The sequence below is a fragment of the Toxorhynchites rutilus genome, chromosome 3 (assembly GCF_029784135.1).
Source record: "Toxorhynchites rutilus septentrionalis strain SRP chromosome 3, ASM2978413v1, whole genome shotgun sequence".
Lineage (NCBI taxonomy): Eukaryota > Metazoa > Arthropoda > Insecta > Diptera > Culicidae > Toxorhynchites > Toxorhynchites rutilus.
Window position 1 is genome coordinate 150,776,547 of NC_073746.1, and position 14,122 is coordinate 150,790,668.

At 39.2% G+C, this 14,122-nt stretch overlaps 1 protein-coding gene across 10 annotated transcripts in view; it reads left to right on the plus strand.

Moving 5' to 3' along the window:
* Window positions 1-14,122, plus strand: part of LOC129780200 (dual specificity tyrosine-phosphorylation-regulated kinase 2) — a 319,853-nt gene that overhangs the window by 217,022 nt on the left and 88,709 nt on the right. For all 10 annotated transcript variants that reach the window (XR_008743863.1, XR_008743864.1, XM_055788217.1 and 7 more), the window contains one exon: window positions 1,025-1,253. Coding sequence is in view for 8 of the 10 variants with exons in the window: in XM_055788217.1 (XP_055644192.1) it covers window positions 1,025-1,253 (229 nt within the window). In the remaining 2 variants the exon portion in view is untranslated. The remainder of the gene's footprint in view (window positions 1-1,024; window positions 1,254-14,122) is intronic.

The following is a 14,122-nucleotide window of genomic DNA, read 5'->3' on the forward strand; positions in this document are numbered from 1 at the left end:
ACTATGGGATTGTAATGTATAGCATATCAAACAAATCTTATGGCGGGTTTACATTAGGGAGATCTATAGCTATAGATGGATTTATTCACGTGAAAATAGGTGTAAACGGGTGAGAATAAATATGATACACTTATTCGAGGTATATATAACTTGAATAAATTGAGCATATGTAAACGCTTGTGAATTTCTCACTGGTGAGAAATCACTGAAGTTGGATGCAGTTCTACTTCAGGTGAATAAATTCACCGAAAATATGCATATATTCATTATAGAAGTTCACGCTAGTGTAAGCGGTTGATGCGATTTCTATAAATGGCATCATATTTCTTCACATGAATATATCACTAGTCTAAACCCACCCTTAGAGAACTTCCGATTCGTTTGGCATGTAAATCGCCTAAATCCATTCGCGGCAAAATAGTTATTAACGTTAACTTTATTTCATAAAAACGTAACCTGTTTTCGGATTTGGCACCCTTAATGAAAGACGTCAAAAACATAAAACTACATGCAATTCAGAGTGAAACATTATACCTAAGTTTTATCCTAAGATAACACGTTTTACCCGTTCTCGAGGCATAACTAATCGTATATAATGAAAATCAAGTTATTCTGTCATGGAACTTTAGGCTGCATTGTTCCCGGTAGGCGCGTATCATACACATTTCCCCTATTTATATTCCCCGTTCATGTTTTATTAATCATCCGTAGTCCTATTCAAAGAATTCTCTACTAGCGTATTCCACTGACAAATGCGTTCATAGATTAGAAATAAAAGGCCCAATGGAATGTGCATTGTCAGCAATTCACGCGCGGAAGTGTAAATGTTTATTCACCGCTTCCAATCAAAATCGTTCAAAAGCAACGAAAACACAAGTGATCAAATGCAACGCCCCGAAAGCGCCTGTTTGTAGGCAGCAGTATAATGTTCGCCGGCAAACTGTGCGAAATGTTTTAAATTATTCCATTTTATAACAGTTGCGATTCAACTAACGGATTTCTTTTTTATTTCCCCAAATCGCAGGTTCAGCTGGATAACGACAAGTGTCGTCGCGAGCGGGATACACACCTGTCCGGATCCCGGCTGGATCTCGCCACCATATGTGGGCAACGGAACGCCTCGAGGGCCGGCAGAATGGTCGATTCACATGGCAACGCGCTGCCACCGCTCAGCCCCTCCAGCAACAACAACTCATCTTCGTCGACGGCGGCCAGCGAAATCGACCAGAAGCTGTTCCCTATGACCCCAAGTGGTAAGCAAATATCGTGCATTTTTCGGAGGAATTTGAAGCGTTGTCTTAATTGACTTAATTAGTTGTGCTCAATTTCTCAAGGTCAAAATACACGTTACCGATGACGATATCACATTTCAGAGCAACCACTCTCATGCAGGTAGTCCACTAATCCTCTTTCGATTTCCGCACTGCAGATCAAATGACAGAGCACTGGAACATCCGTCCTGCTCACACCAGCTGCACTTTCTTTGCTTTTGATAGGTGGAATTTTCGTCATTTCGTCACACAGTCAACTGCAGCGAGCTTTATGTGTTTCCAAAAGTCCTGTCAGATCCACTGCAGTGTAACGTGAGATTTAAACTTCCTCCCATCCCCGGCTCCTCATGACGCCAAATGGTGGAAATAAAACCGATAACGGCGTCGAAAATAACGTCAGCTATTTCGACACTAGAACTGTAAGCACGTTTTTGGAAACGTTTTCCGCGGCAACACTTTCGACTGACATGTGTATAAATAGCACATAATTGCAAACGGGGCATTGGGAAGCAATTGTGTGCTATTTTGAGCTGCACCGAGATTCACAATCAACATGTGCCGAGTTAGGCCATGAATTTCGACCGATACCAGTTTTAGAACACAGCATTCCCGCGTTTTGTTTTCATAATGTAATTTTAGTGCGTTTATCCTGTCGTATGTTCGGCAAAACATGTTTGGGGTCGGAACAAGGTAAAATGTCCGCTTTTGTATCGATACCGTATCGGTTCAACCGCCGAGCTGTTGAGGATTTACTCGTAAATCCCCACGAGGAATAAATGGGTGCAGCCACGTTGTCAGGATTACAGTTGCTAGCCATGACGCTCGCACGGCGAACGTTTGGTTTCTTTGTGTGTGAGACACACCGGCAGCGTGCCACGGCCCACGTGAAACGCCCTCGGTAGGTTCTCCTGCCCGATGCTTCATAATTGGATTTACCGAGGAAGGAATAAATTTTGATTTATGTGACATTCCGTAGGGGGAGTTATCGGTTGGATCCAAAAGTCGACGGAGTATTTCAAAACCAATGAACGAGATAGTTTGACGTATATCCAATGCTCGGTATGAGTGTATTCGATGTTTTATAACTGCAAGTTTGTTTTTGTTGGGACGGTATAGCGGTTTTACTTCTCCATGTCTTACAATCTTTCCTATTCGATTGATAAATTAAAATAATTCACATGGAAAATGTAAACTTTGTTCATTGAATTCATTCTACTAAATTTCACATTTCATAAATTCTTGGGAGGGTGAATAGTCGTGAAATCACCACATTTGCTTCTCAGCAAGCAATACATCGAAGGCTTATTATTCGGTTCCTCACGGAGTCAGACAGCCAATCACGATAGAAATGTACGCCGGAACGCGGATCGTTCTTTTCGTCTTCGAAATGTGAATCCCCTTGCTAGTTTAGAAGAAGTGATATTTACCAACCATTCTGATTTTTCAGAATTTTTGGTACGTTGCTCGCACACTCGCTTTTGCCTGACTATTCAAAAATAATCCTGAAACTTCCCGATTGTTACATCATCTGATTAAAAATCAACCGCAATGAGTTGATAGAACAATACTTGGCTCCCTACCAAAATTTTGCAAGTTTGACATTGGCATGATGTTCTTCGTCGATAGCACTATCGTTCCTAGAGGATCCTCGCCGATCCAAAGCATCATTTCTTACGACGTTTTGATAAGCACTTGGATTGAGAATAGTGTTGCCAAACTCACAGATTTATCTGGAAAGGTACAGATTTGTTCGATAATTTTGGTACATATTCGTACGGTACAGATTACAGATTTTCGTCATGAAAAAGATTGGTACAGTTTTTTTCCGTTTGTGAAATTTCTTACTTTTTTGGTTCAGTGTTATTACTCGAAATCATTAAAGATGCATCCCTTGGAATGAATGGAAACAAAACTAAACGTATCTGTTAAGTGCGATGTGATACCGATTGAGATATCTAGATCAAGTAATACACTTCCACTGTATTTTTAGTGGCAAGTCTACTCGAGATTTAACTCTATTCTGCGATAAACGTTTGTGTGACACCACATGCTGATTAGGCGTGGTGCACAAATAACGTAACGCTAAAAATGTGGTTTTCATTCCACACATCAGCTAACGATTCCCCATACTCAAAATGTTTCGTTTCCAGTTCCGGGTTACTTGTTTTGAGTTTTTCATCCAAATGAGATCCCTCTTGATCATGAGGAAGTATTGAACCTGTTGTCTCCCGGGAAAGAGGAGCCATCCGACGTTCAACTCGATGGACTACACTGTTCCCTGGAGCATTTGTAGCAACGATTATTGCATCATGATTCAATTGATTAAAATGATAAAAAGAAAATATCTATGGCCTTTTCAAAACGAAAGTTTTCATCTGGTCCTCCATCCGCATTAATTATGATTTCTGGCTTGATTATTCCTTGATACCGAATAAATACGAATTCAGGCAGCTCACACACCCTTCTTAAATCGAGCCCATGAGAAAATATGTTCGAAGAACAGTGCCTTCCTGAACGAACTGCAACGTACATTGGACCACTGTATTGAACTGCTTCCTAGTTCCCTACCCTTATTTTGCAACCTGCGTTAACAAACGGAATGAGTTTTTGTTTAGTAGCCATAACAAAACCATGATCCGGTAGATTAAAGCGATATTCTAGATGCATTTATCGGCTCTGCTTACTGGCTGCTGTTTAACTCATAATAAGATGTGATTTATCATCTTAGCTCAGGAAAAACACCTCATTCGGTCCAACAATCGAAACTAGCTACTCAAACATATAGGGTGCGGGTAAATTTATTTAGGAATAAAAAAGAAATTTTGTTACGTATCCCGTCACGTCCGTCACACTCTACCGAAATGTCCGTTAGCACATCATTGATGCGTTGCCTCCTGGATCGCACGGTTGTGTCCCATTCACCCGAATACCACTCACCCGAAACACGTTTACTCGAAGCACATTCACCCGAATGTAACAAATACCCGAATGCAACATATACCCGAATGGACATTTACCCGAATGCAGCAAATACCCGAATGTAACAAATACCCTAATGCGACAATTAACCGAATGCATCATTTACCCGAATATAATGTTTACCCGAATGAAGAAGTAAAAATTTCGACAAATCAGATTATGTGTTTTGTCGAATCTCCTGTTGATAAATAAGATAAAATCAAAACAACATGAAAAAGCACGCCGAGACAACTTGCAGGCGATGGAGTTATTTCCATCACGGGTTATAATCCCGCCGTTCTGCAAAAATCCTTGCAAGATACCCTGAACAACCTGTTCACGTGGGCTCTCAAGCTGGGTATCGAATTCTCTACGGAGAAAACCGAAATGGTCGTTTTTTCTAGGAAGCACGAACCCGCCCAATCCCAGCTTCACCTATCCGGCAAAACGATCAAGCACTCGATGTTTTTCAAAAACCTTGGAGTATATTTTGACTCTAAATGTACCTGGGGAATACACATTGCGTATTTGATCGAAAATCTACTCCAACTGATTCCTCAGTCAAGTTTTATGTCTTTATACCATGAGTACCTTACCCACGACGTGCACCCTTCACCAGGCATCTCCAACCAAGTTTGCTTCCCATACTTTTGCAATTCCTCTGTCATTTTTGATCTGTCCATGCGACAAAAAGTCCATGGAATCCCAAATCATCTACGATCAGATTCTTTTCCGCCGATATTTTCGGCAGAATATGGGGGCAAAGTTAGATCTGATAAAATGTTCTTTACTGACGGTTCATTCATAAACGGGTCCACTGGCTTTGGCATCTTCAATGAAAATTCCAGTGCCTCTTTCAAACTCAAAGATCCTTGTTCCGTGTATGTGGCTGAACTGGGTGCGATATACTACGCACTGGGGATCATTGAAACATTGCCCATCGACCACTATTTTATTTTTTCAGAGTCTCAGCTCATTAGAGGCAATCCGCTCAATGAAGGTTGATAAACGCTCATCTTATTTCCTAACAAGAATAAGACAACTATTGAGTGTTTTGGTCGAAAAATTATTCAAGATTACCTTAGCATGGGTTCCCTCTCATTGCTCGATTCCGGGGAATGAGAAAGCGGACTCGCTAGCTAAGGTGGGTGCTTTAGAAGGCACTCTTTTTGAAAGGCAAATTGCTTATAATGAATTTTTCCACATTCCTCGTCAGTACACGCTCGTAAGTTGGCAGCGCATGTGGAGTGGAGATGAGTTCGGTCGTTGGTTACACACGATTATCCCTAAGGTCTCGACGAGGGCATGGTTCAAGGGATTGAATGTAGGTCGTGATTTCATTCGCGTGATATCTCGGCTTATGTCCAATCACTACAACCTAAACGCGCATCTCTATCGCATTGGGCTCGCAGCAAACAATCTTTGTGATTGTGGCGATGGCTACCACGACATCGAGCATGTTGTCTGGTCGTGTATCCGGTTCCATACTGCTCGCTCTCAGCTCTCTAGAGCACTGAGAGCACAAGGCAGACAATCGGAGATCCCCGTCCGGGATATCTTAGGTAGCCGTGATCCTGATCTTCTGCTTCATCTATACCTGTTCCTCAGAAACGCCGATGTCAACGTTTAATGATGTTTCCTTCGTTGTGTCCCCGTTTCATATCCCTCCTATCCGATCGATAAACTTTTACTTAGTCGCGGCAATACATACACACACTCTTTACAGACACACGGGCCAAAGGTTGTGCAGTCCACTGATCATTCAACAAGAGTCAAAGGTTGTACCGCTCATGACAACTCTACACGAACTGATGATTGCGCCGGCTAGTGACCATTCTATCCTGGATTCCTCGAGTCGAGAAAGACGCACCACGCTAGATATGGGGTACAGACTAGGGGGGCGTTGCTGATTAATGATCAGCTGCATCCCAATAGGAAGTATCCCGTGTCGGGCACACGTACAGAGCATTGGAGACAGCAACATCCCAATTACGAAAACACTTGTAATACTAACCTCGAGCCAACAGCGAGTAATCGGTTACATATTACTAACATAGATAATAAGAAAAATTGTCAAAGTATTGAACTCGCGGCCCCGTGAGGCTAACGCCATATAAGCCTTTATAAAAATATGTATTTTGGAAAAAAAAACATGAAAAAGCAACAAAAATACGAATTAAAATGAGAAATTGTAATGAGGAAATTCTAAAAAGACGTTGAAGATTTCGCTGTATGATTTTTAGAAATTAGTGTAGGCATAATTGACATGCGGTCTTCATTCCGTTCCGTATTGATTTTTAAGAGATCAAGAGATCATTCAGAAATGAACATGGGTTATGGAATATGGAGGCCTCTCGCAAGCAAACCTGTATTCCACCGATTGCCCGGTTTGTTTGAAACATAGGAGACGATCCTACGTTTACGTATACGTTTACCTGGTGCATTACGTTTGCCCGGTTAATTATGTATATTTTGATTGTCTGGTTACAAACGTGATATAATAATAAAGGTATGCTAACTAGAGGATCGTTTCATATGTTTCAAACTAACCGGGCAATCGGTGAAACACAAGTTTGCTTGCGGCGGTTTGAGGCTTGAGGAAATCAATTAACAAGACAAACGTTATCTTTATAAAACACTCATCAAAAATAAATATTCAAATGCTTCCTAATAATAAAATTTGCGTATTTTTTGAATATTTTCGAGTAAGTGTCGCATTCGGGTAGATGACATTTTCGGGTAATTTTTACATTCGAGTGACTGTCTCATTCGGGTAAATGTTACATTCGGGTAATTTTCGAATTCGGGTAAATGTCGCACTCGGGTAGATGTCGCATTCGGGTAAAGTATTGGTTCGAGTAGGTGTTACATTCGGGTAGCTGTCGCATTCGGGTATTTGTTACATTCGGGCGAGTGCAATTCGGGTGAATGTCTTTCGGGTAAGTGTCTTTCGGGTGAGTGGGTTTCGGGTAAATGTGACACAATCGGATCGCACACCCCGTTGCGCAGCATAAAGTATCGTGCTCTTTCACACAGGGGCAGCGATGCTGGCAACAGTAATTCGGCATCAGAATGGGTGTTGGATGATCAGTTGGATTGTGTAACATTTACCCGAACGACAGCTATCCGAAAGACATTCATCCGAATTCCAATCCCCCGAATGTAACATTTTTTGGCAACTATTAAACCAAAATAATTAAATTCTAGCGGATGAACAACAACTGGAACAATTTGCTCGAAAGTTGTAGAGGATGTTTGTGAGCAAGAGATTACCTAGATTTCGAAGACATTTGATCACTGCAAGAATAAAGGCAGAGGACGTTCCCAATTGGAGTTCACGTGAAGTACTTGCTTTTGTCGTGAGTAGAAATTCTTGAAACAATGCCTATTTTTGGGTACAAGAAATGGTTCTATGATGGTTTGACATACCTCTCTCCACTGAAAGGAGGGGCTCCCAAATAAACAAAACACAAATTTCTGCATAACTCAGAATTAATAGAGCGAATGGAACATTGTTTTAAAATCTGGGAACAAGCAATACCTTTTTTGTGTTTTTCCGGAAGATTGGGTATAAGAACATCGTTTTATGAAGAAAAGTGAAAATTGTCAAAAAGTAACATGGGACAACTATGCGTAGAACGGCAGTATAAGACAAATAAAAAATATGCTGCTAAAGGTAGAATTTTATATTTTACTTTAAAGGAAGGGTACAACCAGCTTCTATTTTTTTTCTATTTTTTCATATAAAATAGAAGCCATGTAGAAAATTTAAAAAAATAGTCCAAGATGGTAAAACTATTTTTGACGAACTTTGTGGAACATCAAATTTTTATAAATTTTCGAAACTTCGGATTTTTGTATATCAATCATCATTTTTAGCCACAAATTTTGAATCCTGATGTGATTTAAAACAAAAAAACTCATTATCAATATCCTTCTAAATGCAGCCATTCTCGAGATATTTAAAACAATATTTCTAATTTATTGTCTTTTTATAGTAAACTAGCTGACGCGGCAAACTTCATCCCGCCCAAAATTTATTTTTCGTTATCACATCCACATTTTTTTACTAAGCGCTGTTCATGGGTCCAATCGCAGAATTGTTCATTGATTGATCTTCTAATCTACCCGTTGAAATTACCTTTTACTATAAAATTCCTAGTACTTCTACCAAAACTTGTCATTATAATATCAAATTATTTTCAGACACAATTCTCGTTTAAAATTTTTCAACCACTTGCAAATAACATGTTTCTCCGTTACATGGAATAAATGTTTGATACGGAAAATACGATAGAATTGAGACAGCCCGAACAATTCCTCTCTCGAGTTTTGCTCTTTTCAACATATTCGGCGATCTATTTTTGTTTATCTAGATAGAAGACGATATAGGAGTGCGTTTTATCACATTTCCATTTTCGAACGGAGACCAATTTCGTTAGAGCAAACATCAAATGGACTAAAAACGCTTGTCAATATGTAATTGTAGAACATATGCGAATTGAATTATTCGAATTTTCTGTTTTGTCATGTTTGGTTGGAATATATTTATTATTTTAATGGGACCCCCTCTCCATTCCAGATGAGGGAGGGGTGTCATACCATCATAGAAAAAAATTCTCGTACATGAAAAACCCTCACATTTCAAATTTGGCTCCATTTGCTTGATCAGTTATTGAGTTATGCAAAAGTTTGTGTTCACTTTGTTTGGCAGTCCCCTTACCCTTAGAGAGGGGGTAAGTGTGTCGAATTACCATAGAAACATTTATTGTTTTTAAAACCTCCATATGCAAATTTTGGTTCAATTTGCCTGATTAGTTCTCGAGTTATGAAAACCACATACCCCCCTCCCTCCCTCTGAAACCTCCACAAGCACAATTTTGGTTCCTCTTGCTTGATTGATTCTCGAGTAATGCCCTTCCCCGACCTCAGAAACCCCTACATACCAATTTTCATGTCAATATCGAATGATTGTTAACATACAAAAATTCAAAGTTTCGAAAATTCATAAAAATTCGATGTCCCTCACAGTTCACCAAAAATAGTTTTACCATCTTGGACTAATTTTTTTAATTTTCTACATGACTTCTATTTTATATGAAAAAAAAAATAAAATAAAAAAATACATATTTTAGATATTGCAAATAAAAGTTTTTTTTGTAAATAAAAAAAGAGTACTATTTTTTTTCTCAGTGTATATTTTTTTCACGTTTGAACATCAATACTCTATAACTCTTTCCAAGACACTATAGGATATTTCCTCCAACCCAAACGGAATACAAACAGTCGTTCGATTCAAAAATACATGTTTTTAAATTCTGCATTTTTAGGACGATTTCATTTGGAATTACTCATATACAACGTTTCAAGTTTCAATTATATCACGCGAATATTTTTTAAGCGTGATAAAACCGAGACGTTACTGTGGTTTAATCAGGTATCTGGATTTTGGTTAACCCATTAACGACCAAGATGTAAAAAATATTTTTTTGGGAAAGCCATTAGGGTAATTACGATTATTGACGCTAGAGAAACCCCAATGTTTAAGAATTATTTTTTCCCATCTTCCGTTTTCGGAAAATGACTGTTCGAAAAATCGAACATTGGCCGAAACCCGCACTTTTTTTTGCAAGTACAAACATACTGCGAACTAAATGTCACTTCAATTAGCAAATATACGGTATTCATAAATGCATCAATTTAACATTCCGGGACGAACAAGCACAGAGGAGTGGAGGTCTCTAAGTATAAACTTAAATTAATCCACCCAAGGTGAGATATGACATTTCTTATTCCATGTAATTTTAACTTAGTACTGAAAGGCTATTTATTTCATACGAAAGCATATACTGTTATTTTTATTATTGGCTGTGGAGTCAATGCTTAAGAATTGGTAGTTCCCAATTATCAATATCCCGAAAAATCGAACATTTTCCTAAACATGCATAGTATCAAAAAGCGACGTAAACACAATGGCATAGAGGGTTGAGAGGTTATTATTCGGTCCGGCGTAAGAATATTCACACCAGAAATCTCCTTAAAATCCTCGTTACACGTACTGATCATTTCCTTCAGTTCATCCGCACACGAAATTTTACGGGCCTCCATAATAAGGTTATTGCGGATAAAACATCATGCACATTTTCAATAAAATTTGTTAAATTAGTCGATATTTGCAAACATTCACAATTGAAAATGCAAAAATAAATTAAAAACGTTCTGTCTTCTAAAGTAAACAAACCAAAATGCGCTGCGGAGGTTAGATGTGTTGGTATTGATTTAGCAGAAAAAAATGTACGTTATGGCCAACGTTCGATTTTTCGAACACTCAATTTCCCCGACTGTTATTTTACTGTAGGAGGCTCAATCGAATGATTTTTGTGCTACATCACAATGTATGTTTTTTTATCAAAGTAATAGTGTAGAAAAGTTCACATATTTTTGTATTTTATTGGGTGTTTTAATTGACATTTAAAATACCTTCCAAACATACTTGCTTTAGGACGAAGTTATTGCCCAATAAAGTTATACATAATTGAATAAAATCGATGGTAAGTGGTTGCTAATAAATTAAACTATCTTTTGGTGCAAAAACATTACCATCTTGTTGCTTTCCAAAGACATGAAAAATTATCAAATTTGCTGTTCGATTTTTGGAACGCTTGGCCTAGAATGGGTTAGCTTTTTTTTTTAAAGAAAGATTAATGATTTTGAATACGACCTTTTAAAAAATCAGTCACAATTCAAATTGATTGTATGATTATAGAATTGTGATTCTAAAAAATCGGAGAGGGTCGGGTCAGCGGCCGGCTGATTTGGCGTGGAATTGTTCTATGTGATAAGGAACTCTAGAACTCGATATCTCAACTTTCTTTCCGATTTGAGAAAACTGGAGAGATAATGCATTCCAAAAGCAGTTTTCATGAAGTGTTACTACTTCTGAAAGGATCGGTGGACTAAAGCCTGTTGCAATTATAATTTGGACGCATGAAGTAGGACATTTCAAAGCATGGAAATAACGTACAAAAAAGGGAAAGATGTCATTTTGTAGTTTTTTCTAAATGAACTAGAAAAAATAAAGGATTATCAAATTTTTCGTGTGATACATCCCATCATTCTCTACACAGTACTGCTGGTAACCGTATATGCTATATGCACCACTTTTCCATTTGAGCCGGTGAAACACCAAGCTTAAAGAAGGTGTTGCGGGTTGGTTCAAATTTGTTTACGCAGATAAATTTGCCTGTAAGTTGATGATTTGGCCAGAGATCTGTAGTTGTGGAGAGAAAACAAAGGCTTTCATCACTAGGGTAAATGGGATAGTATGTATCACACGAAAAGCTAGAAAATTCATCCGAACATCTGACGAATAGTTTTAACTTGTTTTTCGCTTAACGTTCATTTAAAACATACAAAATGAATTTCATTCCATTCAATGAATTCCTTTATGCGACCAAATTATAACTTAAACAGGTTTTAAGTGGATGAGTCGCAAAAAGGCTACTATGAAGAGAATTAGCGTTCCGATCCCTTAACATAAGAAAGATATTTTTCACTATCAAAGATGGATGTTCAGGTCAAATAAGTATATCATCATCTACAAGATGACTAGTTGGGCCGGTGGCTTCACTATATTATCCCTAAGGTTAGCCTCAAACCATGGTGCAAAAGTCTGGAATTGAGTCGGGACTTTATTCGCACCTTCTCTCGACTCATGTCCAATCACTGTTCGTTATCATGGTTCGTCCACACAATACCTTTTCCGCGTTGCCAGTTGATGAAATGGAAGCGGACACAGCTAGCGAGGGCACACCGTTTATTTTCAAAGGGAATCCCCGGCGCAAAAATGTGACCACTCCCAAAGTTCAAGAACAAGTCCCCACGGTTATATCCTCTGTTAGCTTGCCTAAAAAATCGAGTGCAGCGGACAAGCAAAATCAGGTTCCTCCTGGCTTCCGTGGGAATATTTCATCTTCGAACGACCCAGCACTCGAGGGGACATCAAAAACCCCAACTGTCCCTATTTTTCCGTCCAGTTCAACTTCCCAATCGGGATTTATAAAGTTGTCTGACCTTTTGGATCAAATCTTCAAGTGTTTTAATGTTTCCGACTCCATCAGAACCATTGTCATCTCAATGCTTCCAGTATTAAAGACAATTTTGCAACAATTGATGCAAACATGGCCCCTCCTTGCAATGATTATCTCTCTTGATGTCTAATTCAAATAGAGAGGTCGGAGATATCACTGTTTTACAGTGGAATTGTCGTAGTCTTATCCCTAAATTGGATACATTCAAATTTTTAATTCATAACTTCAATTGTGATGTTTTTGCTCTGTCCGAAACTTGGCTTTCTTCGCGAGATGATATCTCTTTCCACGATTTTAATATTATACGCTTGGACCGTGATGATAGATACGGAGGGGTGCTTTTGGGGATCAATAAGTGCCACTCATTTTTTAGAATTGACCTTCCAACTATTGGAGGGATCGAAGCTGTTGCTTGTCATGCAAACATCAGAGGCAAAGACCTCTGTATTGTCAGCTTGTATTGGCCTCCGAGAGCTGCGGTTAGCCGCAAACAACTTGATGACATGTGCTCACTCCTTCCTGAGCCACGATTGATCTTGGGAGACTTCAACTCTCACGGAACTGCCTGGGGGGAACAGTACGACGACAATCGTTCATTGTTGATATATGACCTTTGTAACAGCTTCAATATGACCATTTTGAACACTGGGGAAACAACACGTGTACCTAAACCTCCTGCTAACCCTAGTGCTCTTGACCTCTCGCTTTGCTCGAATTCACTATCGTTAAATTGCAAGTGGAATGTAATTCAGGACCCCAACGGTAGTGATCACTTGCCAATCAAAATTTCCATCACCATTGGGTCGAATTCTTCTGAATCTATAAACATGGCATATGACCTCACAAGACACATTGACTGGAAAAAATATGCGGACGCGATTGCTCTAGCCATCAATTCCAGAGATGGTTTACCTCCATTGGAGGAGTATAACTTCCTTTCTCGTTTGATATATGACAGCGCGGTTCGCGCTCAAACGAAACCCATCCCAGGTTCCACCATTCGCCGAAGGCCTCCCAATCCATGGTGGGATAGCCAATGTTCCAAGCTTTATGTAGAAAAATCGAATGCATTTAAAGCTTTTCGGAAACGTGGAACCCCTGAAAAATTTCAAATGTATTTAGCCCTTGAGAATCAGTTCAAAAATTTGATCAAAGGGAAAAAACGTGCTTATTGGCGAAATTTCGTGGGAGGTTTGTCACGAGAAACGTCAATGAAAAAATTATGGAAAGTGGCTCGAAACATGCGAAATCGCTCATCAACGAATGAAAGCGAAGAATATTCACATCGATGGATTTTTAATTTTGCACGGAAGGTTTGTCCTGATTCCGCTCCTGTGCAAAAAATTGTTCGAGACATACCACAAGATAGGTGCGATCTTGATTCCGAGTTTTCGATGGTAGAATTCTCTCTTGCTCTCCTTTCTTGTAACAATTCGGCTCCAGGATCGGATAGAATTAAGTTCAACTTGTTAAAAAACCTCCCTGGTGTGGCGAAACATCGCTTGTTGAATTTATTCAATCGGTTTCTGGAACATAATATTGTTCCAGATGATTGGAGACAAGTACGAGTTATAGCTATTCAAAAACCCGGAAAACCCGCGTCCGACTTCAATTCGTACCGCCCAATAGCAATGCTGTCTTGTATACGGAAATTGTTGGAGAAAATGATCTTGTTTCGCCTTGATCGATGGGTTGAAACGAATGGCCTACTCTCAGATACACAATATGGGTTCCGCAGGGGCAAGGGGACGAATGATTGTCTTGCGTTGCTTTCTTCAGAAATTCAAATGGCTTACGCCGAAA